Below are 26,552 nucleotides of genomic sequence, written 5' to 3' on the forward strand. Positions count from 1 at the left end.
TTGGCAAGCCTGGTCATTCATCAACCCAGAAATCCAAGGNAGCTCGTTGAGGTTCGTTCTTTTCCTTCCTCTTCGGTAGAGAAATAAATCATAGATCCACGAGAAGCTCCATAACTCAAAGAGATTTCCTTTGTTGAATTACGCTCGTATGAAATCTTGTATGAAAAACGTAGGGCTCCCATTTTGTGTAGGTAACACCCCTTTGCGAAATAATGTAGCGAAAAGAGGCATGGAATGAAGAGTCGACAATTTGTCGGGCACTTTTTGAACGTTCTTGAACACAATGGATACATATATACTCTTTGTCTTATCCACCTCTTGAGACGAGTATAATGGACAAGTTCCTGAAAGTAGATCATGATTGGATGCAAAATGAAGCGCAGTGACAGCAGCAATTGGGTGTGTCACCGTCTCAGATCGTGTCATGTAGGCCCGGGTTTTTAATCCTTGAATAAGCTAGCTTAGCTTTTGCTTTCATCCTTAATAGGCAGTGATATATTGCACTCTTGTTCGCGTATCGTTCAGTCCACATCATTCTTATCAATGGGTCGACTCACATCGTCTTCTTCATCTACATCACGGGTTATGGTGATCTCGTCATCCGAGTCTTCATCTCGACTGCCAGATTGTTCCACGTCCGAGTGATGATCTTGGTCGCAATGCACAATCTTTGACGTCCTCTTGGCGGGCATAGTGGCGTATTTGGCGTCAGTGCGTTTGAAAGCAGGTGCCTCGTCACAAGTTGAGAAGGCCTCTTTCTCCACTTGGGCCGTGGAATTCGAGTCGGAGTTGCGAATGGCTGCGGTTTTCGCGCGGGCCGACCGATTGCTGAGCGGCGCCGCAGGGTTGGAGGCGGTAGGTTTAGCTTGATTGGAAGCTGTTGGGTTGGTTTTCTTCTTGTAAGAGAAATCGGGCATGCGGAACACCCAATGATCTTGGGTCGAGGACCCGGAGCTACTACTCGAGGCGGATGAGGAGTTATTGGTTAGAGATTGTCGTTGGTAGAAGAGGATGTAGGCATCCTGCGTGACCACCTCCTTTTCTAGAATAGGCTTGGTGTGCATGTCATCGAAGCAATACCACTGGCCGTCGGTGGGATTGCGACAATAGGCCGTGTAGTGGCCTCCTTGGAGGTCCGATCCGTGGTGGTTGCAGACGGCATACAAATCGAACATGTAGTCGTCGTTGTTGCGATGAATGGGAAAGCGTTTAGGGTGTCGCCATGGCGAAAGTGCGGTTAACATCTTCATGGTGTTCGGACCCGTCTCGGAATTAGGCGGTGCTGTTGGAGGAGGAGGAGGCGAGGATGAAGGCCGCTCTTGGTTGGCACCGGTCGGACTTGGGTTCTTCGTCACGTTCGGACTCATGTCGAAGCCTTCAAAGGGAAACTCGACCATGGTGGTCAACTTATTGGTGCTGGAGGAGCTCTGTCGAAAGCGTTTCAAATGAACCACGAGCACATCGGGCACAGACCATAGACCCATGCGCTTGACCACCTCCTGCTTCCGATTGCAGGCTGGACACAACCACGCGTCCCCGAGACCCAATTTCTCGGCCGAAGTGTATAAACTAAAGCATTCTTGTAAGGATACACTCGAGGCCTCTTCGGGCGACTTTTCCACCTCTTTGACACTGGCGTGTTCTTCAATCACATCGGTGTCGTCGTTGATGATTTGGCTCTTGGCCGGAGCGTCCCACTCCAGGATCAACTTGACATGAGCCGGACTCCCGCCCTCCTCGAGCACACACAAATTCAGGGCTTGTTCCACAGCTTCAGTGTACATGGGCAAATCCACTTGACTGTCCAAATAGGCCTTCTCTTCGAAGCCGTCCACCACGCGGATTTTGAATAGGGGAACCTTCTGGGCCGAGATGAGGATATCGTCATGAAGAATCGGCGACATCTCCTTCATGAGGAGTTTTTGCAAATCTGAATACAGGACTTCACGGGTGACTTGAATGGCGTAGGGGCTGCCGAACCGCTTTTCAATGGGCCCCTCTTTGAGAACATTGACCCAAGACAGCACCACATACGCCCCATCATCTTCTGTGGCCAGCTTGAACTGAGGCACTTCCAGACAATACAAAGGGGCGGCCTTGGGATCTTGAAGCACGGTCACCGACTCCTGATCACGTAACGTTCTTTTGAAACCGAGCTGGTCGATCTCGGTGAGCAAGATTTGTCCCGTCTCGATCCCGGTGTCCTTGGCCAACATTTGGCGGAGGTCGCCTATCGTCTCCTCCACCCCCACCGTTAGGCCTAGTTTGACCTGTCTCGGGGACTGGTCGATGTAGAGTACAATCACAAACACAGGTATCAACTGTTTCTGGGGAATGGGGAGGGACACGCACAAGAACGGATCGAACGTGTTGCTTTGTTTCTCACAAGTGGGACACGTCAGAGAGGAGCGGAACTGAGCCTGGAACACGTCCATGACGAAGCTGTTGTTGCATCGCATGTAGTTGGCCAGAGACTCGGCGGCCAACACCTCGTCCGTGCGCTCGCCATTGACGCTCTTGAAAGTCTTGTACTTCCTCTTGGTGGCCGTGTTGAGATCTTCATGAACCTGATCCAAGAGCCACAACAGGAACTCTTGGGCATCGTGCTGGCTCCCTCCCTTGTACTGACTGGCATGCTTGTCCACGAGAGACTTGAACCGGATTGAAATCTCGGGGTCGTACTGTAACGACCACAACGACTTGAGCAAGGTGGCCAGTTGTTCGGTGATCTCCCCGCGATTGGGCTGCTTGTTGAACGAGGTCACGTTGGGAATACGGCGCTTCCGCCGCAGATCTGACTTGTATTGGTCCAGTACGAAGTATTCGGCCAGAATGTCCGTGTAGCTCAAGCATTGGAGAATGGCATTGATGAAGCACGTGTTCCCGTGGTTACGGATCCCCACCACTCCCGGCACTTTACCCTCTTGATCGAAGCGCCGTTTGATCTCCGCAATGCGCTCAATCTCAGCCTCGGCCTTGGAAGAGCGACCCTTGGGCGGGATCTGCTGGAGCTGAGACACGACACGGTTGAAGAAATTTCTCACAGATTGAGTACGGGCAAAGTTAGGCCGGGCTCGCGGGCTTTGGTCCCTGGATCGCCCGCTGGACTCCTCATTGGAGTCCTCTTCAGTCTCGGAAGTGGCAATGGGCGCGGTGAGTCGGACTTTGGACTTCTTGGACTTGTTCACCACGAACGGATTTTTGGGCAACGTGATGGACCGTTTCAAGCCATGTCCCTTGGGTAAATGCGGCTTCAAATGGTAAGGCCGTAGTCCCACCAAGCGATGGGGCAGGGTACGAGCCTTGGATCCGCCTCGTCTCCGGTCCCTATCGTCTTGAGATGGGCTCTCATCCGGACCCTCTCCCACATCTTCAGTCTCTTTACACGCGCTCAACCGATCCGACGAGGACGGCCTGTCCTTGGGCAAAATGGGTGTGGCCTCAACCCCATTGAGAGCCGGGTCTGACAGGGATTTGACCGATCGAAGGCTACTCGACTTATCCTTCTCGGCCATAATGAATATTCAAGTCCCACTCTCACGAGATGTTCATGATCGGGGTTCTCTTAGTCGGTGATGGTGATTATTATGGTCCAATTCAATGCCTAGGACTGTGGCTCGCCCTTCAAAACGTGTCTCCGTTGATCCTTCCTCCTTCTGTTGTGAGTGGGGAGTGTGAAGTGGGGAGTGTGCACCCACCGGACTGCTGCCAGTCCAAGGAAGGCAGGCCAGTAGGGGCGGGTCACTCACTGTACTCAGGGCACACAGGGATGATGCCAGCTTCTGGTTTGATCCTCTTCGAAAGGTGCGTGTCTGTGCGTGTTTAGCTGGGTGGGTGGCTATGATCTGAAGACCAGTGCTTCCAGATGAATGGAGGAAAAAAAGCGCCATTTATTAGCTGAAAATTGACGGACAAAGCGTGAGCTTAGTATTAGGGATTGATGGCATCACCATGGCACTATTTTAACCTTAAATTTGAATCAAAATGGGTGATTTTAGTTCTCTGTGTTGAGTCCTGTTTTGGGACTGGTTTGTGGCATTATCAACACTTCACCTTTTTATTGAAGGCATGTAAGTCTTCTACTCTAGTATCGAGTTTCTATACTGCAGTGCGTTCCAGAAATATTTTGTGGTTTGTCTAGCATGTTTACCAATGCAAATGATATCTCGCTCTGAAAAGCCTTCAAAGAAGGAAGGGGCCACTTTTTCCATCTTTTAGAATGACTTAATACATTAGATTATAGATATCAAGAGGGGTTGTTGAAAGCGCGAAGATGGTCAAACATAAGCGCTTGACGCCTGTCTCAATTTTTCCGCGCCAAGCTTGAATGATAAAGGCAATTCCTACGCAAAAGCGGCAAAATATGGAGTCACTGCTCGAGACAGATAGGAATGTGTGTGTGTGTCTGGCGGCGGCTGGGCTCTTGCTCGAGGAAGGGCTGGGTTTTGGGCCGAGATTTGGGGGCTGAGAATTACGTTCAGTACTAAGACTTCAATCCTGTTATCCATGATATAAAAGACCACTTTGAATTGAACAACTTTTTGCTCGAAGGTTCTTGAAGCTATGAGCCATGTTAAGACAAGTTGCCATTTGGGGAAATGAGGCATTTTTAAAGAGTGCGAAGTCTGCCTTATCAGCCGGAAGGTTCTTTGGGCCACATTGAGGATGACGCCGCCAGGAAGGATTGAGGGTCGGCCTGAAGTTGCGGTGGGCCTTGGGCCTGTCTCGACGCTCGGTTAACATGGCTGGGACATGTGTAAAATTTTATGACTCACACTTAATGCCCACATCAAAACGTACATAGGGAATGAAGGAAACGTAGGGACTGTATGCATGCATGAGCGCATTCTTGGAATAGTTTTTTGGCCAATGGCTGGCAAAGCAGTTCTTTTTGTTCGATAGCACCGCAAGAACTTCATGGAAGCTAAAAATTAGAGCACCAATGCTTTTCCTCTATTAATGAGACTAGGAAAGAGAATGGCAGGGCTATATTTCATCAGAATTGTTCATGACCAAGTGTAATGCAAACCTGCGGTAAAAATTGATTTCCGTGCTTGGGAAAACTCTCGAACGGTGGTGGCAACTTAGTGGCACCAAGCTTGCTGCCTCGACCTTGGCTTTTATGGCTCCATGTAATTACATTTCGCATTTATTGACAGTTTCGCTTGGGACCAGAGGGACAGACAGACAGACAGACAGACAGACAGACCCGCTTGCGAGGTCGTGACCTAGTTGTTCATCACCATGCCAATGAATTGCTCTTGCATGCGAAATTGAAATGAGCCTCATGATTTATGTTGCTGCATGCAGAGTGAATCTTTATTGCACACACCCTTCCAGGGCAAACACGATGCTGTACAAAAAACGACCAGTTCAGTTCGCTAGCCGTTCCATTGGAACAGAACGTGGCATAGGATCAAGTACAAATTAGCAACCACTAAACTGAGCAACATGATGGGAAATCCCACCTTGAAAAAGTCCATGAAAGTGAATTTGTAGCCATGCTGTTCAGCCACACCGGCACAGACCACGTTAGCGGAAGCGCCGATCAGGGTTCCGTTTCCGCCCAAGCAAGCGCCCAAAGCGAGGGACCAAACTAAAGGCTGAATAGGGAGTTCAAGGTTGGAACTATTGGCTAGCCGAGTAATCACCGGGATCATCATGGTGGTGAAGGGGATGTTGTCGATGAAGGCACTTGCGAGGCCTGAGACCCACAGAATGATAGTGATTGCCACCAAGAGTTGATGCTCAGGAGGCACAATCGTGATTACTTGTTCCACTAGGCCACCGATCCATCTCAGTAATCCCAGTTTGTCCAGAGCTTCCATGACCACGAATAAGGTGGCGAAGAAGATCAGTGTGGACCATTCAACGCGGGCAAAAACCGATTCCACCTCGGCCTTGTCGGAAATGATCAGTAGGGTCAGTGCGCCCAGAAAGGCCGTCCACCCGAGACTGAGATTGAACTGGGGAAAGTTCTCCATAAAGAACAGCCCGATGGTGAGGATCATCACGATGCTCGATTTGACCAGGAGCCACTTGTCGGTGATCCGACAATTCTCGCGCAACTCATCCAGACCCCTGGAAGTGATGTAGGCACTGAAAAGGGAGGTTCGAGATTCGCGTTCCAAGAGGTGCTCTTTTAACTCTTGGATCTTCAGCTCAATGGCGGTTTTCACTTGGGCCTCTTCTCGGGTGTAGTTGGGCATGCCTTGAGCGGTTCGCTTCCAAATCTTGATTTCGTGTTTCAAGTCCTTTATGTCCTGATTTTCATTCTTCGATGCCTCCATCTTCCCATATAAAAGTCTGAGAAATCCCAGGCTGAGAACGAAGACGACCACGGTGCACAACGTCATGTGAGCGGTGAAGGTCAGGAAGGTTACGCCCCTCTCTTGAATGCTCGGATTGGAAGCGATCAACACGTTGGGTGGATCCCCAATGGCTGTAGAAGCTCCACCAATATTGGAAAAGATCACATTGGCTATTAATACTTTGGTGGGATCGATGTTCATGCTTTCACATAACTGAATGATGACCGGGGTCATGAGTAGAATAGTAGTCACATTGTCGAGAACGGCCGAAACCAAGGCTGTGAGAAGACATAGGATGATGATTAACGGCCAAATTTGACCTCTCGTTATTCGGTAGGCTAGATAGCCCAAGTAACTGAAAACCCCCGTTTCCGAAATGATTCCCACGATGATCATCATGCTGAAGAGCAAAGTCAGTGTTTCAATGTCGATCCAGCTCATGATCTCCATGAGAGTTGGTCTTTCGTTGAGCAAGGCCAAGATGGCGATGGCTGCCGTCGCCGCCAACATGGACACCACGGTTCGATGAACCAATTCAAAAATTATGAATACATACATGACCACGAGAACCACCCCTCCCATCATCACTCCCAAATCCACCAACGTGGACAGAAGCTCGATGGTCACGGCCAAGGCCACGGAATGATCGGCGGTGGTCGATATGAACAAACTTACATTCTCGCTCTCCAAGTCAAATCCATCCAAATCGAAAATGTGCCTCTCGACGGTTTGAGCGAGGTAGAAGTAATTGGATACTTTTTCGGGCATCAATCCCAATTCCCACGTCTGCGTTGTGGTGTCCGAGTAGTTGGCATAATCCTTTTTGGCAATGATGACAACCTTGTCCTTGACCAATGGGACCAATTCATCGGCGACAAACGAGCCCTTGAGTGTGACTCGAAGGATCTTCTCGCTCACCGAGCCTTTCTCGTGGTATCTCCGATCCAAATCGATTCTCTTGGGTTCATCATGGGTCACGTCGATGATGGTCGTGTTGATACTTTCTTCCGGCAAAAATAACAGACACACCACGAGAACAAGGCAGATAAAGGCTAAAAATGAAACCTTGAGCGACCTTTGCCAAGACCATTTCGACGCTATGGAGGTTTGAGACGAGGTCAAAGACACGTTGTTGTTCAATGGCGAGAGGGTAGATAATTGGCGCTTGGCTCCGCGATAGCGAGCATCATTTTCTGTTCGCTGGAGAAGTGGGATCCGTTCCGCGTTCCAAGATCCATCCAAGTCGTTCTCAAAGATATGTCCACTCATGATGGATGTAGTCCATGTAATGTCACTAAAAGTCTGCTCATCATTGATTAGTTCACACCAGCTCGTTACTTTTCCTTATCTTTTAGAGGTCTTTTTTGTTGTTGTTCTAGATTTGGAAGTGATCATCATCGCCGAAGCATGGCCGTCAAAACTCGTGAGGTTCACAGAGATAACCTCCCGACCCTCTCCCAACAAAACGTCCAGGAGGAATCAGACGATGATGACGAGAGCATTGCATCAGTAGATGAAGAGGGCGAAGAGTCCGTCCATGAGGACGACTCGGACGATCCATCGGACGATGATCAAGATGATGATGATGATGATGATGGGGATGATGAACAAGAAGACGATGATGATGATTCTCGAGATGATGGAGATGATAACGGGATGTCCGGATGGGCTGATGCCATGGCCAAAGTGTTGAACACTGGCAAGAAAATCACCACTACCGATAATCGATCCCTTTTCTTGTCCAAGGCTCTCAAAGACAAGAATGCTGCTCCGGAGTCTGTTCAAGCTATAAAAGGGGCCCTGAAACGCGCCAAAAAGAACGAAATCGATAGCATTTGCCGCTCCAAGCCTAACCCTGTTACCGATCGACCTCGAGAAAGACATCTCACAAAATTGGCCACCAAAGGGGTTGTGCAGTTATTCAACGCAGTGCGAGAGCAACAGAAGACTATCAAGAGCCAATTGAACGCCGTTGGCAATTCGGTGACGAAACGAGAAAAGGTGTTCAAGAACATCGACAAAGAGGGCTTCTTGGAGGTGCTCTCGGGTAACCGAAAGCGTGCAACTGCCAAAGGCACCGAATCCGCCAACAAGAAGGCCAAGACCGAGGTCAAAGACGAAATCAAGGACGACACCAGAGGCAATGAAGAGGTTGAAGAGAGCTCGTGGAAAATTTTACGAGACGATTTCATGATGGGGGCAAAAATGAAGGACTGGGATAAAGATTCTGAAAGTGACGGTTAAGCTCGCAATTGATACATAAAACCTTGCTCTCCAATTGTTGTTGACTTGATTAATCATGCCTTTCAGAGGTACATTTGTGTGATCTAGAAAAACGATTTGCCAAATCATAAGGATATCTTTTCTTTCTTTCCGTTTATTGAAGGAAATCGTTGGAATCAAAACATAGCATTAGAGACCGAGCAGAGTTTATATTTCATTGTTGAGAGCTAAAAAATTAGTTTTACAGTGAGGGCAAATTATTCTACGAAACTCATTCATCCGCTCTCTATACATCGCCAATATGTTTTCTGTAAAGTATGTTCTACTTCTTTAAATATGTATTGCATCACAAAAAGTCCATGTCATTTATCTTGAGGCCTCTCGAGAGGCTCCTCGAGAGGCTCCTCGCTTGAATTGCTCGCAGATCGGAGTGGTTTGCTCGAGCTCTGGCGTCTAAAGCTTCTTTGGCGTTGATTGAGAAGGAACGAATCGTCGTTCCAAGCAGTATTCGGAAACTCATTTCCACATTTATCCGAAGACAAATTGTTCATCAGTCCCACCGTCAGCCCTCCCATTATGGCCAAAGTCAAAGCCATGAGTACCCCAATCAACTGAAACAAGGCCTGCATTCCAGCGGTGCGACCCAGGGCCTTTTCCTCCAGGAAAGGGTAGTTGCTAATGATTTCACCAAACGTGTACGAACAAGTTGTGTTCTTGCAAGAGTCCACATCCGGAACACGGGCAGGGTAGATTGGATACAGGCTGTTGTGGTAGGATATGGTCCCATGCCTTGCTTCCGAAATGGCTGCCAAAATGGCGGCCGTGATGCCTCCTATAAAGGCAGGGATTCCATGAAACGAGAACAGTCCACTAGTGCAAGGTAACCTCCATCGGGCTTGTATCAGATCTTCAATGGTTAGATAGAATACTGTAGAGATCAAGCCGGTGACCAGTCCTATTATCAAAGCCCCATGAGGTTGGACCATCAAAGTGGCAGATGAGGCAATTGCCACACCGCCACTCACAAAGGAGCCTTGAAGGACATGGTAGTCATACATTCGGTCATTGATGTGGGTGACGCCCACCATGATGGCAAGTGAGAACACCATGGATCCCACTTGGGCCATGATGGTATTGATTATGGCACGACCCATATCGGCGTCGCTCTCGGCTTGGATGGCGTTGATTATGGGAAACGTGATGAACAAAGTGATGGGTCCAAACGTGCTCCAAACATCCTTCTCTTCAAGTTTGTGGGCGCAGAGTTCGGAACCGGGTTGGAACTTGTTCCTTAAGGTGACAATGTGGAGGGTCCAGCCAAATATGGCGGCAAAAAGGTGAACGGTGAGGGCGTTGCCAGGATCAGTGACCATGAAGATCTCTTCATTGGTGAGTTTGCACACATTGAAGAGTGGAATGAAAACACTTATGAGAAAGATCAAGTGGATTCCGGCCGTCCTTCCAATGACGAACATAGAGGCGAGCGATAAGGCAAAGGCCGCCATCATCCCTTCAGAAAGGTCATGCACATCCAGTGGAATCTCCTCCATCCCTTGGTAAAGGATGTAGAAAAGACCTCTGCAGATTAAGGACAATTGAAATCCCAATGCTATGACCAGGAGGTGTAAGATTTGACCGGCACAGGAATGAGCTTTGATCTGCATCAATGATGAGGCGTTCCCTTTGAATAGGATTTGAACCAAGCCCTAAAAGAAGGTCTTTTTCATGACATAACTGAACTCTTGGGACAAACTCTAAGACATAAAACAAGTTACCAAGAAAGTGAGGTTCTTCAATAATTGTGAAACCTCTGCCCGCCCACCTCCGCCCCCAAGAGCAACAGATACGCCATTTTCGGGCATGGAAGCATCGGCGGTGAACGAATATCGAGCCAAGCGAAGAAAGACACAAAGCAAGATCATCTCAAAGGCAATGAGATAGATGGCAAATTTGACTTGCTTGAATTTGTTCCTTCTTCGAAACTCTTCCATGGATAAGTTTTGAGAATACTCGGCTTCACGCGAGGAAATAGCGAAAGACACGTTCATTCTTCCACGATTCAACCGAACGATTGAAACGAATATCGTGACCATATCTCGCTTACCGAGTTGACCTCTCGGAGATTTGACTACTCTTAAAGGACCGACTCAATAAGAAGATCCCAATCAAGGTCCGTTGGGGTGAGGAGGTCTCTGATTTGACACAGATTGTCCATAAAATATTTATTTTCATCGCGAGAATCAGATGTGTACAAAGACAAAAGTGTCACTTTCGCACTCTATGTCGGAGTTGTTGTGGTGGTCTCTGGTTCCAAGGTGAATCTGAACGAGCGAGTCTGCATAAAATGCGAGAAAATGTTGCTTCTTCAACCCAAGTTACATTTAGTTTGGTGTGTGTATTTGCTTTTTCTGATGGTCATTATTCCGGGGGTTGCGATCAATGGAATAGTATTTAGTTCTTAAAGAGCGGCAGCACCGGAGATAATTTCGATGAGCTCTCCAGTAATAACGGCTTGACGTGTTCGATTGTATGTGAGGGTCAACTTGTCAATCATCTCGCCTGAAAATGGAGGATGGAGGATGAAGGATCGGAAGTGTCGAAGCTTAAAAGTTCATTCAAGGTATCATTGCCTGGCAAATGGATTTAATGTATTCATATGTGAAGATGGTTAAAGAGCACCAGACTCTAAACGAAATAGAACATCTATTGATGTTGTATATTTATTGAACAATCGCCTCACAATCTTGCAATCAACTACCTACTTATACATCGGTGTCAATTATAGATGGCAAAATGAACACTATTCATAATATTTATACCTAGTAAAGCTACTAAGCTCCCCCAAAAAATCTTATGGTTTGGGCATATTTTTTTGACCTCATTTTATGACTAAGCAGGTTAACTACGAGACCACCAAACCTCCATTACATCATAGCCAGGGTCCAATCGACTTAAGATCAGATGATTGATGTGGACTAATGATCGAAATATCAATACAGTATGCTTTAAGTTTGTCATGTTTGGCCTCAGTAGGGCTGTTTGGCCTCAGTAGGGCGCCATCTAGCGGTAACATGTCAAGCAGAATATTACAACCAAAATATGATGGAATAGGCCACGGACTTCTAGAGATATGGCCTGCAAAAGGAAGCAAAACTATCCCATCTCCTAAACCGCTCATCTTATTCCAAATAAGCACTTGATATGACAACAAGATCTTGTTGAATAGATGAACTTAGCCAAGTTTGAGCCCAAACCTATGTTTAGGGAGCTCAGGAGACATGTTCAAAGTTATGTAGTAAACACTACATAAAATTTTAATTTTCGGCCGGCTCTTGGTCAGCCACATAAGCTTTTGACAACATAACTTTGAAGCGATCGACTTTGCATGTAAATGATATAAAATTGACCTACCGTTAATTGAAGAGATCTACGTTTCTTATTTCATTACTTTAATTCGAAAAGTGGCTCAGAGTGGCTATGACCAAGAGCAGGCCGATTTGGCGGGCAGCTCGTTTGCAGTCCATATTTCTAGAAGTCCGTGAATAGGCCAAAGAATTTTAGAGATGTGGACTGCGAACGGACGTCAAAATTGTTTATCTCCTAAACCGTTCACTTTATGCCAAATGAGCACTTGATACGACCACAAGATCTTGTTGAATAGATGAACTTGGCCCAGTTTGAGTCCAAAAACTAATCTTAGGGAATAACTTTCGAATTTTCGGCCTTCTTTTGGTCAGTTACATTAAGCTCTTGACAATATAACTTTGAAACGAACCACTTTACAATTCGATAAGTGGCTCATCGTTTCTATGACTGAGAACAGGCCGATTTGCCGGGAAGCTCGTTCTACTTCAAATATGGACCATTTAAAAAAAAGATTTAACAAAAGATATGTTGGAGAGTGTGTTGGAGGTGAAAAAAGTTAAGTGGCTTATATTTTGGACAACCAAAATGGAAATTACTTAAAGTAAAAAATTGCGGATATGGTCTATTTCAGCTTTTACTTGTCCCCCATGAAAACAAACTATTTCGTTTATGGGGTGAACCTAGGGTTCTTATTTCTATTCATAGCATTGACCACATTTTCAACACTACGTTGTGTCTTTTTATTTCTTATTCTGAAAATTCTAAACGAGACCCTAAATAAAGCATCATCTAAGCCTCATCACTTTCATAAGATGATGAAAGGCTATTTCAAAATATGCCCAAATATCTCGTTGAACGATTCTAGATCATATCATTTTTGAAACAGGCACCAAGCAATCACAATATCGTTTCTCTTCTCTAGATGACAATCCGGATTGGGTTTAAGGCTCTTTCGTTTACTGCCTCCAACCAATGAAAAAAATCCTGCTCGTCTTACCGGCATTCTTGCTGGAGTTGTCCATGGCCGTCATCCTAGAGGATTGCTCGGAGCAAGCTCCCTCCTTGAAGCAATAGTAGATCATCGAGGCCAAGGAGTACTCTAGGTACGATTGGAGCACATCCGCATCCAAAGAGTCGTACAGGGTGATCTTGTCAGCCTTGTTCACCGTCTCCAAGGTGAAGATGTCCAATTTGCTAGTCTTATAAGACACCACCGACCTGCAATGACACGGCACAGAATCCGTTCAAAACCGGCCAACCTTGGGCATTCTACAACAAAATACTAAAGGCCAGGCTAACGACTTACTTGAACTGATTGTAGAACAAGGTGCCCTTGTCGAACTCAAATCCGGAGTTGAGAATGGCGTTGGCCACGCGGGACGCATCGCCGAATTGAGGGGGCAGACGACCGATATCGTTACCCACCGCCAAGATTTGCTTGGAGAACAACCTGCAACGAGACCGAAATTCGCTCACTGGCACCAATCTCCAAAAATGTCTGGCCTCGCCGGATTTGAATCATCATGGGTCTTACCGTCCCAATTGGGCGCGGGACTTATCGCCCACACAGATGATGCCCACATTGCTCAAGTCGGACTTGGCCAACAACTCCGATCGGATGGACTTGCAAATGGAGCTGTGAACGGCGCCACACAAACCACGATCCGACGTGATGGCCACAAACAGCTCTTTGGGGGTTTGACTGGCCTCATCGACCTTGACCTCCGCATTCTCGTAAAAGGTTTGAGCACCCAATCCGTAAGGTCGAGCGGCCTTCAGGTCGCGCTCAGCTCGAGCGTATTTAGCCGCCGACACCATCTTCATGGACTGCGTGATCTTCTGGATGTTCTTGACCGACTTCAAGCGAATGGCAATGGCCTTCAGGTTGGCCATGCCACGGTTCTGTTGGTAGAACACGCCCAAGCATGGCTGAGAGCTGGAACGAAATATCCCAAAATACAGTCTGTAGTATGGATGAGGGATGGCTCATCCAGCACCATGAGAGGTGCCCCCGAGCGATCCCGTGGAATCCTGATTTACCCCAGAGTGGCCACGGTGTTCACGGATCGACCCAACATGTTGGAGGCTGGAGAGTTGAAAATCCTCGAAAGAGATGACGATGAGAAGCTCTCACTGTTCGACCAAGTGAATGTAGAGCGTCAGCTGAGGATCACGGATCATCTGAGGTTGGCAAATGGCGACCGACAACTTTCGGCAGCTGTCGGATCGGATCGCCATTGGCCTTAGACTAAGTCCAGGCTGAAAGGGCCAAGATGGGGAATGATGGTGGACGATAATATATGGACGAATTTGGAGCAGGATAGGCGGCATCATGAGGTTTAGGTTCATATTGAGATTATTGCTACTGGCCAAAGAAAGAATAAGATATTGGTCTGTCATCAATTTCCTTGGCCGACATCATGGTAGTTTGTGGCCTAGGATCACTCAACCTCCAGAAGCCCTTCAAGCGCTTCAAGGGCTTCAAGCACATGAACGGTAATCGGAGATTGATTTTCCACTATTGACTGGCAATGTTTGGTCCTTTTCATTCTTCTCGCCTCTCGTTGTGGACAAACAAAAGTAGAAGCGCAAGATGACAGACTTTAACTAGCCTTTTTTAAGAATTTTGCCAAGCAAAAATAAATATTGCCAAGGCAGATTTAAAGCCTCCTGAGCTTGCCAATGTGATGTCCTATTTTGAGCACCTGGATATCTACATATGGATATTTCAAGGGTTAAAAAGTGCATTGGCTTACTTTGGGGATGTCTATCCAAGTTTTAGGAATGTGCCAATCATGTTTTTGAGAGGCCATCATGTTTTGATTTATTTGCAAAAAGTTAGGGAAAAACTAAACACGACAGCAGCCACGATTGTTGTGGAAACATATTTTTGGATTAACGTTTACAGATTTCAAGCATGTTCCGTTGCAAGAGAGCCGAGATCTTCAGATTGTGGAACACAAGTGAGCCATTTAGGTCTGGGCGAGGTTGACTTTGAGATTGTGACAAACAGGTAATATCATCAATAATGTTATTTCCAGTCGCCCATGTCCACATGTCCATGTAAAAAGCGAGTTCGTTCTCGAGAACTTGTTTCCGAGGCGAATCCAGTACTTATTTAAGTGCTCAGGCTTATTTGTGGCCATTGACATGATGAAGCTCATGGTTTAAATTTGGCAATTTGGCACTGCTCTTGATACCATGGATGTACAAAGGGATTGTGTCACTGGCATCACCAATTGAAAGCCTCATCATGCAGAGGGGGAAAAGTCCCGTTGCTGTGGATGGCACCATGACGAGGAAGGATAGGATAGAGCAGGGGGAAACCATGCATCGCTACCTGAGGATGGATGGTGTGTAAGACAGTGAAGTTCAAGTAGTGTTAGACGTTAGTGACCAGTGGTGCTAGTCGTGGTGGGATTTTGCTCGAAATGCCAAGATCATCCTTGTGCTTGAGCTAGGATTTCACTCTACATGGACTCGATCCAACTACCATTGCGCCTTTTCACTTTGGAAATCAGAGAGCGTGGCAGTGCCTTCATCATCACCATCATCATCATCATCGTCCTCCACCTTTTCCTCTGGACTTAAGTTGGCTGAACTGCCAGAATAGCTCATTCACCCATCCACTCTTCAGGAGGCATGATGTCTTCCAAAACAGGCGTGGTAGGCGTCCTTTTCCTCTTGACACTGGGTTCCATTCCCATCTTGGCAGAGAAGAAGAAGGTGCTCTCCTTTGGTGGCAACGGCAACATTGGATCCGAGGTCATGACCATGATGATCGCCGAGGGCGACTACGATATCACCATCGTGTCCCGGGGCAATTGGCACTTTGATGCCGGAGTCCGAGTGATGCCCTATGTGAACTCCATCACTTGCGATCGAAGCACGGATGCGCCTTGTGCCGGTGAAGAAGATTGCGATATCAACACCTTGCACTACTGCAAAGAACTCATGGAGGTGGTCAATGCCACGGACAAGTTCGACGTGGTCCTGGATTTCTCCGGCTACGAGGCCAAATGGATCCACGATGCCATTGCTACTCTGGAGGACAAGGTGGGCGTGTATGTCTATGTGAGCACAGACTCGGTGTATGAGGTCTGCGAGCCCAAAACGAGCCAGAGACCTTCACGGGAAACGGACGATGTTCGACCCGCTGATATCAAGAAACGGGAATTACTCCAAAAGGAAGACCCGTACGGACATGCTAAATTGGCGGGTGAAGAGGCGTTGAAGTATCAACGAGAAGATGGCGGTTTCCCTTGGGTGGCCTTGAGGTTTGCCGATGTGATTGGACCCCGAGATACCACGTACCGTTGGATGCTTTATCAATTATGGATTCAATTCTATCATGATATCGAGATCCCCATCTACATCCCGCCAAAGGTGGTGAACATGACGGAATCGCTCACCTACGTCAAAGATGCTGCCAACTCGATCATGCTAGCCATTCAAAAGGGCCCCGAGGTCTGGGATGACTCCTACAATATTGCCTTGGAAGAGGAGTTCACTCTATGGACCACCATTCAGAAGATGGCTGAACTCATGGGAGTGGAGGGTCTTGAGCAGGACAACGATGTTAGCGACAAATCATTCCATCTCTATCCCTCCGTTTTCAACGGTCCGGTGGATATCAGCAAAGCCAAGAAGAAGCTGGGATTCGTTCCGACCCCTGCCGAGGATGCCTTCCAAACCACCATCGATTGGTACAAAGATGCCTTTGTGAGCATGGAGAGCGAGCGCGAGGAGATGATTTCCCGATTCGTGACCTATGTGGTTCCCCGTGAGGCCAAGGACCGTCTTTACGTGGCTGTGGACACTGTCCTGCAGAAAGCTGGAGTGGTGGACGAGCGATACCGCAAGAAGAAGAAGGGCGATATTGGAGACCTAGAACACGAAGAACTTTAGTCCATCTCGGTTATTCACCAGAGTAGTAATAGTTCTATAAAAAAATTATATCTTCGCTTGAGATGTGATAAATATTTAATTCTCATACATTAGACTTTCTGTTTCTTTCTCTCTTAAAAGTCTTCAAACAGCAAAGACTGCCAACCCCTTTCATTTCAATTCCTATGGTGCAATTTTGATCTTGACAAAAAAAACCAAACGTCCTCTCCCCATTTCCAGAGGATTTCCAGAGGATTCAAGATGCCTTCATCTGCAGAGGACAAAGTGGTCATGAGTCTGGGCGACGCTCTGCTTCGGAAGTCGGACATCACCCTTCTAAAAGGGCCTCATTGGCTCAATGACCGAGTGATCAGCTTCTACTTTGAATACCTTCACCAGCATAAATTCGATAGTTCAACGAAAATCTGCTTCATTAGTCCCGAGGTGTCACAATTTCTGAAGCTCGTGAGCTCGGCTGAGATCCCCGTGTTCCTGGAGCCGCTATCCTTGGAGGATAAAGAGATCATCTTGATGGCCGTCAACAATGCTCATGATCCCAACCAACCGGGTGGATCCCATTGGTCGTTGCTCATTTTCAGTCGTCAAGCCATGGAGTTCTTCCACCTGGACTCAGCTCCAGGCTTCAACGACTTGGATGCTCGTCAATTGGCGCGAAAGCTTCACGATTTTCTCAAGAAAAAGTTCCCGGAGAACAAATGCCAAGAGTTCCGGTTCTCGGATGTGGACGTGCCAAATCAAACAAACGGCTACGATTGTGGCATTCATCTGCTCTGCCATGCTGAGCATGCCACGAGACATTTTGTCATGTTTGGCGAACCTCACGGCCTTGAGCCCATCGATATTGACCAAGTGAAGAAGAAACGAGCGGACATTCTGTCGCGCTTGGTCGAGTTGGCTCAAGACCCGGATGATTTGGTGGGATCTTGACCAAAGTCCGAGGTTCTTCCCTGTCGATGCTTTTGATACTACGTGTTCACCACTTATCCTCGTTCGGCTTTCCCTAAATATTATTAAGCAGTGGTCGCCATGTCAACATTCGAACAAATAGAGAAAGGCCATTCGCAATAACAATGAGTGTTCATAAAGCAGCGTAATGACAATCGCGGATGATCATTTCCATGTTCACGAGCTCTTTCGGGCTTGCGAAATCGGAGATCCATCCTTGGTGCAACAAATCATTCTTAATCACCAATTGAGCGTGGATGTCAGGGACAATGACGACATAACGGGGTTACAAGTGGCTGCAGCCAATGATCAGGTAGTGTAGATCAAGAATCCGGAATAAAAAGACATCCCAAGGTTGAAGCATATAGCACTTTCTTGCACTTAGATTGACATAGTAAAGCTGCTCATCAAGAAGAAAGCCAATCTCAATACAAGTAATAGTAGTGGATGGGCACCTCTGCATCATGGAGCATTTCACGGCCATACCAAGATGTGCCATCTCTTAATTCGCCATGGGGCCGATGTCAGTGCTCGAAATAAATTTGGTGCTACCCCGTTGAATATTGCCACTGCTTCAGGCCATCAATCTACCGTGAAGTAAGATAGGATTCAGTTGCAATGAAGGCGGGTATCCGACAAATCTATACTTTAAAAAAACGAGTTCTGTTCCCAAGGTGCTTACTCGAAGCGGGAGCAACTTTAGATGAGGAGAATGTGCCCCAGTTCACCAATTGTCCCCTGCCATTTTCAACGGCTGCCTTATTTGCCAGAACCGCGGTCCTTCGGAATTTCATCGCCAAGTTGCCTGCCTTAGTGAATATCACCAATCCGGACTCGTTATGGACACCGCTGATGTTGGCCGCGTCCTCAGGGAGCAAACCCACGGTTCAGTTATTGATCGAAAATGGTGCTGATCCCAACAAGTTGAATGGAGTAGACGAAACAGCTCTGGATATCAGCGTCACTCTTGGTCGAAACGAAGTCAAGGCATTCTTAGATGGAATAACCACGGTTCGCAACAAGACCGAGAGCCGTGAAGGACGGGTGCAGGAGGAATACTTCGATGCCATTCGAGGAAATAACGTCAGTTTCATCTCGGAGTTGATCCATTCTAAGCTGATCGATGTGAACTGCACTGACAATGTCGGTGCTACCGGCCTTATGATCGCGTCCATTTCCGGCCATCTGGATGTGGTGAAGACTTTAGTGGCACTGAAGGCCAGTTTGGATCTTCAAGATAGGGTTAATGGATGGACAGCCCTCATGCAAGCCACGTTTTACGGCCACAAGGCCATTGCAAAGTATTTGTTGGACAACGGGGCCAATCCATGTGTGGCAGCCTTTAATAATTGCACCGCTCTTGATTTGGCCTCGCTGGTTGAGGAGACGGATACTCAACTACTACGTTTATTGGCCGGAAAAACCATTGACAAAGCTCCTCCATTATTGATGCTGGATTTCAAGAAGAACGCCTTGGAGAGATCTGTGAGTGTTGCTGATTTTGGACGCATTAGATCAGCTCAAAGGAAAGGTTTCAAGGGATGGTTTGGACGGCTTTCGGGTCAGTTGCGGAAGCTCAAACCCGACATGCGCAGTAAAGTCAGTATAAACATAATTCCAAGTGAGCCCGGGCACGTCAACGGCATTGATGATATGAGGATTGAAGAATTTGCGACCTTGGAGAATGACGTCGGAGTAGACATCAATGGCAGCATTTTTACCTTGGGCTTCTCGGCTGCCACCACTGATCTCTCCTCGTATGGCGTGTCCCCTTTGGAACCGCCATTATTTCACACCATGCAATCATCAACGAACAAACACTCCCCTGTCTCCGATATCCTCATTCCCAATGGCTTCTCGAGCAAATCGAGTAAATCTAAACAAAAATCCGCACCAACGACAGAGAAGCTACTGAATAGCTCAAAGTCCGACTCCGAGGTCCAAGAAAAGAATTTCCGTCATTCCACCTCTTCCAAACGAGAAACTGGCCAAGACCGCAAGAAAAGCAAAAGATCTCATAAAAGATCCAGGTCGCTAAATTTTGTGCCCAAACCGACACTTAATGACAGAAAAGATCTTCCAAGAAAGCATCATCACCACCACCACCATCATAGTCATCAGAGGCACGATTCCAAGACCAAACGTCCTCCCACTTCTCTTGAGGAGCTATTGGAACAAAGCCACTTGTCCCATTTGCTCTCGTTGTTCCAGAAGGAGGAGATCGATCTAGCTGCCTTGAAAATCATGGATGAGGCTGACCTTAAAGATTTAGGAATAACTCGCTCCCGCGATCGGAAAAATATACTGAAGCAAGCCAAAGACTGTCCTTAATGAGGTTGAAATATAACGCTTTCTCTGATTCCAAAGTCCATTCCATTTCGATCCCATTCCAGTTGTGTGTCACTACCAATTTCAGAGTCTCTTCACCATGGCTGGAATGGTGCCTCCCGTCGTTCTCAAAGCTTCCACTCGTCACACCGCCACCTTGATCTTTCTTCACGGCCTTGGCGATACAGGAGTGGGTTGGGCTGGAGCCTTGAACACCATACGACCTCCCTACATGAAGGTCATTTGCCCCACGGCTCCAATCATACCTGTAACTCTGAATCAAGGCATGCCCATGCCCGCTTGGTACGACATCCTGGACCTCGACACCAGCGAGCCTGGAAAACGAGAAGACTTGGACGGGGTGGCCTTGGCATCGACCAATCTCGAGGGTCTCATTGATCACGAGACTAATGAAGCCATCCCTCGGGAGAGGATCATTATTGGCGGCTTCTCGCAAGGTGGAGCTCTCTCTTTGTACACAACGTTGAAGGCCGAAAAGCCTTTGGCTGGGTGCTTAGCCCTTTCGGCTTATATTCCGGGTAATATTCCGCCTGTGAGTGGTGCCAAAACCTGTTCCACGCCAGTGCTTCAAATTCATGGAGAAATGGACGAGGTAGTGCCATTTTCCAGGGGGAAGCAGACGTATGATATTTTGGAAAAGTTCATGACCGAAATCAAGTTCAAGAACTATCCTCACATGGGTCACGAGGGCACTGAAGAGGAGTTGCAAGTTGTCAAGTCTTTTTTAATGGATAAATGTCCCGAGATTTAGGGCATTGTACAGAATGCAGAAGACGTATACTTTGTTTTATTTTATACCTCGCCTCGCCAAGCCTATTCACTGTGAATCAAAATAAGATATTAGACATCTAGCTCGTTGATTACTTCGCATTCCCGCTCTTGTGATATTCGTACAAAAGTGAACTTCAATGTCAAGCTCGCTTTTGATTATTGATATAGATTGTTGATCAACGATTAGACTTGGTCTTATCTTGACAAAAGCAATTTAGTTGAGAGGGCATCCTTTTTCTTTAGACATGGATCCAAATAAAGCGTACGATGTGGTTGTGATTGGAGGAGGGCTAGCTGGGCTTTCGGCGGCCTTTCGGCTCAAGCAAAGAAGCCCCAAACTGGCGGTCATCATTTTGGAGGCCAAGGATCGAGTGGGTGGTCGGACATTAACTATAGAAGCCGAGGGCCAAAATGGCGTCAAAGATTGGTTTGACCTCGGAGGACATTGGGTTAGTGACAGTCAAAAGGACATCATGGAACTTCTTCACCACTTCAACATTTCCTATTATCCGCAAAACGTGAGTGGAACGAAGATTCTTCAAGTCGGAGATGGAGCCATTCGAACCTACGAGTCAGATATTCCTAGTCTTGGATCCTGGATAGCTCTGATTCAACTCCAATTGTTCATCACGAAAGTGGAAAGTCTGGCTAGGAAATTTGACGTGAATGATCCTTTCGCATCTCATCCAAGTTTGGCCAAATACTACGATTCCATGACTGCAGCTAGCTTCCTTCACGCTCATTTAGCCCATCAGAGTGTCTACCAGATATTCAATGCTGGTATCCTGGCAGTCATGGGGTGCGATATAACCCAAGTGTCTATGCTGTTTCTTTTAACTTATGCTAATTCAGCAGGAGGGCTTCAAAAGTTACTTCTGGTTGAAAACCAATCCGCTCAACAATACAAGGTCAAGGGCGGAACTCAACAGATTTGTCTCAAACTTTTAGAATCAGTTGGAAGGAAGCAACTCCTTTTAAACCGCAAAGTTGTTCTTGTGGATCAAAGCGGCGTCGAGACCTCTGTGAAATGTGCAAATGGCGAGGAGTACACTTGTAAACACGTGATTTGCACCCTCCCTCTTGGGCAAATGACCAAAATGGAAATACTACCAAAATTATCCCAGGCCAAGCAAGTTCTTTCAAGGCAAATGAGAATGGGTAATTTAAGTAAGGTATACCTTTTCTACCCTACCGATTTTTGGAACAGGAAGGGATTTTCGGGTGAGGTGGTGTGCTACAGGGGACCATTCTCGCCTCATGAAGAAATTGAGCAACCTATTTGTGTCATGTATGATGCCACTACTTCCAAAGGAGTTGCTGTCTTGAAAGGTTTCCTTGGAGGACAAACCAGTGATTATTGGATGGATCAGCCTCTGGAGACTAGAAAAAAGGCTGTTCTCAAACAAATGGTTTCCTACTTTGGCGAGGACGCCAGGAGCCCCATTAAATACATTGAGAAAACTTGGACCGATGAAGATGCCATTGAAGGAGGTCCTGTGGAGTACTTACCTCCAGGTTTCATGCACCATTTTAATGGAATTCGTGACTCAGAGGGACGAATTCATTTTGCCGGAACTGCAACAGCCACGGATTGGACGGGTTATCTGAGTGGAGCTGCTCAATCAGGATTTCGGGCAGCTTCGGAAGTTCTGCATCAATTGGATCCGGACCAATTGACTGAAAAAGATCACGATTATTTGAAACCGAAGACGCCTAAGAAAGAGGCACCAACTTTCATTGGTCAAATCCTAGGAAAATTTGGTTATTAACAAACTCGGCCAGTATTTATGCACTTTTTTAGCATTACTACTTCACCCTTGTTTCAGAGTATTGAAGGAAGTAATGAGACATGACTGATTCCTTGGAAGAGAACAGAAAAAAATAAAGTGGGCTGTTCATGTACATAGTTCAGAATACAAAGAAACCCTAAAAGTCTGTGTTGGAGCTTTGAATTCACAAAAATACTGCAGCATTAATATGTTTCACGAATATAGAGCACTTTAAAACGAAATAGGAGCGAAACATGAAAGGAATGCACTGTAATGAGGGCAACTTAGATTGCAATAAAAATTCTTCTTTTGAGCACCATCAGGACAAAGTGGGAGAGGTGGAAGGGCGTGTGGAAGGGCGTGTGGTTGGAGGCAGCATTTTAGCTAAATCTGGAGGATAATGACATGGAGCGTCCAAGCGAGTAGAAGACCGAGGTCTTTCCGGCGATATTCTTGCCCCAAGATCCCAAAGGGACCACGATCGCAGTGATATTGTCCTCACTGGCATAGAGGAGGGCTTGATCTACCAGCTTTTTGGCCGATTCCTGTGGATTATCACCTTGATTCACACAGTCCACTACCTCTTCATCTGACATGACAAAATTGACACCATCGGTCGTTAGCACCAGATAGATGTCTTTCCGATGCTTGAAGTTCATCCGAATGATATCCGGCTCGGCCGTGACCCCGAACGGTTTGAGATCCAAATCCCCAATAGACCTGGACATGGCCAATCGATGGTTGACCATATACCGACCAATCGTATCGTACGACACAGTCCCACCCGCTAATTCAATCCTGGCTTTCTCCTGAGGGTCGGAGGGACAGTGATCTTTGGTCAAGGTTCGAACCTCGCCGTCCCGATTCAAAATGGCTCTTGAGTCGCCCACTTGCGCCACCACTAGTTCATAACCATCCCGAATCAGCGCAATAGTGGCCGTGGTCCCAGGTGAGCGGGATTTGGCCGAATTTCTCATGCTCCAATGCTTCTCAAAAGACGTCTGAAGATCCCTGACCACGTTCCGCAACACCAAGGACAGGTCCGTCCGCTGACTTTCTTGCGCCGTCTCAAGATACCGCATAACATGTCCCACCACTTGATTGGAGCAAAACTCGCTACACTCATCACCCCCATGACCGTCCCAAACGGCTAAAAGTAAATGATTAGGATGCGGCTCGACCACCGTATGTCGGTCTTCCTGGTAAATTCTTCGACCCTTGGACGAAGCCACCCCCACGGATTGGATGTCAATCCCGGGAATGATGGTGCCCCTTCGCACACTCGACTCCTCCATGAACGGCAAGTCTAATCGCGTGTTCCAAGTGCCCAAGCTATCCAATTCCTTGGTCTTGTCCGATCTGTTTCCACCGTTACGATCTCGAGATTGCCCCGAGCTACTCACATCTCTCCGGACGAGTACGGACCACGGTTCGGGCACATTTCGGAGATCTGATAATCCTTGACGAGACGAAGTGTTTCGGAGTAAATGTCGGAGAGCCATGATAGTGAGCGCGCTTCCAGACCAGATTATTCTTTGTACGTCAATTCGGATGTCGTCATTCAAGCAGTGGTCTCGTGGTAACAGAGAAACGCAGGTGAATGATATGATGACTGGTTACCGCACCGTGTTCCAGCGGCCATGGCGAGGAAAGCACATGTTGTGGGCCTACGATTTACTACGCAGGATGATATACTCACACACTCGGCCGATCCTGACGACATGGAGAAACAGACCCCACAGAGACTGATTTCGATGACTTTCCTCTTTCAGTTCCGTGATTATATAAGTGTGATCTTGCGTGAGACAAGACTGGAGAGACTTTTGGGGAATTCATATTATAGTTCATCCTCTGAACGCCTTTTTGACAAAGTATTGGCAAATCATATCTTGCTTTGTTTTACATATATCTTTGGATTACTATGGTATGACAGCTTGAAGAAAAAAATGCTGCCCCTAGTTTGAATCCAGGTTGAACAACTTAAATAGGCAAACCTATGGTCATACTCAAAGTTTAAGTATATTGTATGTTGGTTGTGATGGCAGAGGGGAAATATTCTTCAAGTGGGACAGCCAATATTAGATGGCAGGCAGAATGAAACAACTGTCATCTGATTCCTTTGAAATAAGTAATGATTGGCACAGTCTGCCTAGCATGTTCAGCTAACAATCCCAGCCAGTACTTTTACTGACCCTACACATGGATGCCCTACAGGACACAAGGCAGTCAATCCATTTGCCAATTCAAAAGATCAGCAGATCAGTTTGATCAGTCTCTCCCACTATGATGATCTCTACTAGGTTGTATAAATAGTTAAAAACAAAAGCCCCCAGGGCTTTGCAGAAACAAATAAATAAAAATGGCCGTAAATTCTAGTCTATCCAACCCAACACTTTGGCATTGTCAGAAATTGAGAGTCTTAATTTATCAATGATGAAGACATATACAAAAAAATATTTCTCAAGTCTTTGAAAATTGAACTCTGATGTTGACTGTCTTGCCACTTTTGAAATAAAAAAAGTCGTTCTTAGTCTTAGCCCAAAGAACTATTCATTATGTTTTTTTCCAAGAGAGTAATGAAATCTGCCATTAAAAAAGACAATTCCTTTGTCAGAACTTACAGTCTTTTAAATGCATTTATTGTAATAGTCTTCAACAGTAAAGTATTTATGACGTCTATTTACTCTTGACCCTTTTGCCACTTCTTAGTTTCTAATTTGATTTAACTAAAGCTTTTTCCTGCCTCATCCATTCGCAGCTCTACATTAACATAATCACGAAACTAAGGCATTGAAAATGGACTCTGAAAGTTGCTGAGACAGATCCACCGAGCTGGAGGACCCCAGAACAACAGACAAGGTCGTTTGGGAGAGTAGTTGATTGGGGAGAAGCGCAAGCTAATCTGTGATGAAAACGAAACCTAGGGCGGGTTTGAGGTCGAAAAGATGAAAAATAAAATGAGATTTCCTTGTGTATTGATGTAGATATAGTCGGGGGGGGGGTTGATCTAATCATTATTTATTATTATAATTAATTTCAAGGCTCCGTAACTATTGTTCCATCAATGAAACAAACATAAGCACCGCTTGAGTTATCTATAAATGTTCTGATTCTCTATGCCATATTCAAAGTCTTTTTTAACCTGTTTTGAAACGTAAGTCAATATTTTATACGTACAATAGAAATTTAGAAAAACATGCTTTGGCCTAAAAATTCCCCAAAACAGTTTTTAAAGTGTTTAGTTTTTAAAGGCTTCCTAACTAGGAACATAAATAACATTACTGAAACTAACATTTCTGCAAAATAACACAATATATATTTTGAACGATTTGAAGATCTGTAATAGAGACATTGTCAAAAGCGGTTGTTGGATGTTCGAGTCCTGAGCATTATAAGTTAAAAAAAAAATCATGATCTAAAAGTTGTGATAAAAAACATGCTTTGATATCCACAATAGTTTCAGATAATTAATTCACAAATAGCCATCCAATAATTTCATTCACGGAAAAGCTATTTTAGTATTCGCATTTAATGCTTCCAATTTCCGTCACCCATATGCAGAGCTTGAACCGTTACCGAAAAAAGTAACGTGTTACCGTTACTGTTAATTTTGAGAAAAAGTAATGCGTTATCGTTAACGTTAACCGTTAGTTTGCAGAAAAAGGGAGAAGCTAAAACTTCGAAAAAACCGCTTTTGCGATTTTAGTAAATATGACGTGAAACAAATGAAAAGTAACTTGTTACCGGTAGCGTTACTCAAAAAGTGACGCGTTACTTTAAGCCCTGCCCACATGATATTCTGACACATTTCATAACATTTCTGGTTGTTAATTTTAACAAGGTGAACACATCCCGATCTGATCTACTAAAGGAGCACAGACGATTGTTACCATATTTTCTCTATGAAACA

At 46.3% G+C, this 26,552-nt stretch overlaps 9 protein-coding genes across 12 annotated transcripts in view; 4 read left to right on the plus strand and 5 right to left on the minus strand.

Moving 5' to 3' along the window:
* LOC131886912 (RRP15-like protein) overlaps positions 1-8,590 on the plus strand; it is a 9,596-nt gene extending 1,006 nt beyond the window's left edge. Inside the window, exon 2 of the mRNA XM_059235370.1 lies at positions 7,691-8,590. Within this exon, the coding sequence (XP_059091353.1) occupies positions 7,719-8,555 (837 nt within the window). The 5' untranslated portion in view covers positions 7,691-7,718 and the 3' untranslated portion in view covers positions 8,556-8,590. The remainder of the gene's footprint in view (positions 1-7,690) is intronic.
* Positions 231-3,822, minus strand: LOC131886903 (ubiquitin carboxyl-terminal hydrolase 31-like). The gene has a single exon (XM_059235358.1). The coding sequence runs from the start codon at positions 3,513-3,515 to the stop codon at positions 522-524; it is 2,994 nt and encodes a 997-aa protein (XP_059091341.1). The 5' UTR covers positions 3,516-3,822; the 3' UTR covers positions 231-521.
* On the minus strand, positions 4,997-7,695 carry LOC131886904 (P protein-like). The gene has a single exon (XM_059235359.1). The coding sequence runs from the start codon at positions 7,578-7,580 to the stop codon at positions 5,382-5,384; it is 2,199 nt and encodes a 732-aa protein (XP_059091342.1). The 5' UTR covers positions 7,581-7,695; the 3' UTR covers positions 4,997-5,381.
* A 136-nt stretch (positions 8,591-8,726) lies between the features above and the next one.
* LOC131886906 (ammonium transporter Rh type B-like) lies at positions 8,727-10,627 on the minus strand. The gene is made up of 2 exons (XM_059235361.1): positions 10,310-10,627; positions 8,727-10,240 (listed from the first exon to the last, which is right to left on the minus strand). Exons 1-2 carry the CDS (start codon positions 10,625-10,627, stop codon positions 8,897-8,899), a joined length of 1,662 nt encoding a protein of 553 aa, XP_059091344.1. The 3' UTR covers positions 8,727-8,896.
* Positions 10,628-10,741: 114 nt separating this feature from the next.
* Positions 10,742-14,102, minus strand: LOC131886911 (ATP synthase subunit gamma, mitochondrial-like). The gene is made up of 5 exons (XM_059235369.1): positions 13,941-14,102; positions 13,435-13,836; positions 13,207-13,350; positions 12,898-13,118; positions 10,742-11,093 (listed from the first exon to the last, which is right to left on the minus strand). The coding sequence occupies exons 1-5, from the start codon at positions 13,976-13,978 to the stop codon at positions 10,993-10,995; spliced, it is 906 nt and encodes a 301-aa protein (XP_059091352.1). The 5' UTR covers positions 13,979-14,102; the 3' UTR covers positions 10,742-10,992.
* A 623-nt stretch (positions 14,103-14,725) lies between these two features.
* Positions 14,726-22,808, plus strand: LOC131886907 (acyl-protein thioesterase 2-like). 4 transcript variants are annotated; one of them, XM_059235362.1, is made up of 2 exons: positions 14,726-14,913; positions 21,117-22,808. In XM_059235362.1, exon 2 carries the CDS (start codon positions 21,119-21,121, stop codon positions 22,640-22,642), a length of 1,524 nt encoding a protein of 507 aa, XP_059091345.1. In that variant the 5' UTR covers positions 14,726-14,913; positions 21,117-21,118; the 3' UTR covers positions 22,643-22,808. The 4 variants fall into 4 exon arrangements, with proteins under 4 accessions (XP_059091345.1, XP_059091346.1, XP_059091348.1 ...); XM_059235363.1 differs by lacking the exon at positions 21,117-22,808 and adding an exon at positions 17,028-17,877 and having other exon boundaries at positions 14,735-14,913; XM_059235365.1 differs by lacking the exon at positions 21,117-22,808 and adding an exon at positions 20,147-20,965 and having other exon boundaries at positions 14,743-14,913.
* On the plus strand, positions 14,942-16,895 carry LOC131886909 (uncharacterized). The gene has a single exon (XM_059235366.1). The coding sequence runs from the start codon at positions 15,543-15,545 to the stop codon at positions 16,806-16,808; it is 1,266 nt and encodes a 421-aa protein (XP_059091349.1). The 5' UTR covers positions 14,942-15,542; the 3' UTR covers positions 16,809-16,895.
* Positions 17,761-20,113, plus strand: LOC131886905 (ankyrin repeat and SAM domain-containing protein 6-like). Its single transcript, XM_059235360.1, has 3 exons — positions 17,761-18,066; positions 18,139-18,350; positions 18,428-20,113. Exons 1-3 carry the CDS (start codon positions 17,902-17,904, stop codon positions 20,082-20,084), a joined length of 2,034 nt encoding a protein of 677 aa, XP_059091343.1. The 5' UTR covers positions 17,761-17,901; the 3' UTR covers positions 20,085-20,113.
* LOC131886910 (protein phosphatase 1K, mitochondrial-like) lies at positions 22,807-24,394 on the minus strand. The gene has a single exon (XM_059235367.1). The coding sequence runs from the start codon at positions 24,142-24,144 to the stop codon at positions 23,023-23,025; it is 1,122 nt and encodes a 373-aa protein (XP_059091350.1). The 5' UTR covers positions 24,145-24,394; the 3' UTR covers positions 22,807-23,022.
* Between the last annotated feature and the right edge of the window lie 2,158 nt (positions 24,395-26,552).

This window comes from Tigriopus californicus, chromosome 9 (genome assembly GCF_007210705.1).
Source record: "Tigriopus californicus strain San Diego chromosome 9, Tcal_SD_v2.1, whole genome shotgun sequence".
Taxonomy (NCBI): Eukaryota; Metazoa; Arthropoda; class Copepoda; order Harpacticoida; family Harpacticidae; genus Tigriopus; species Tigriopus californicus.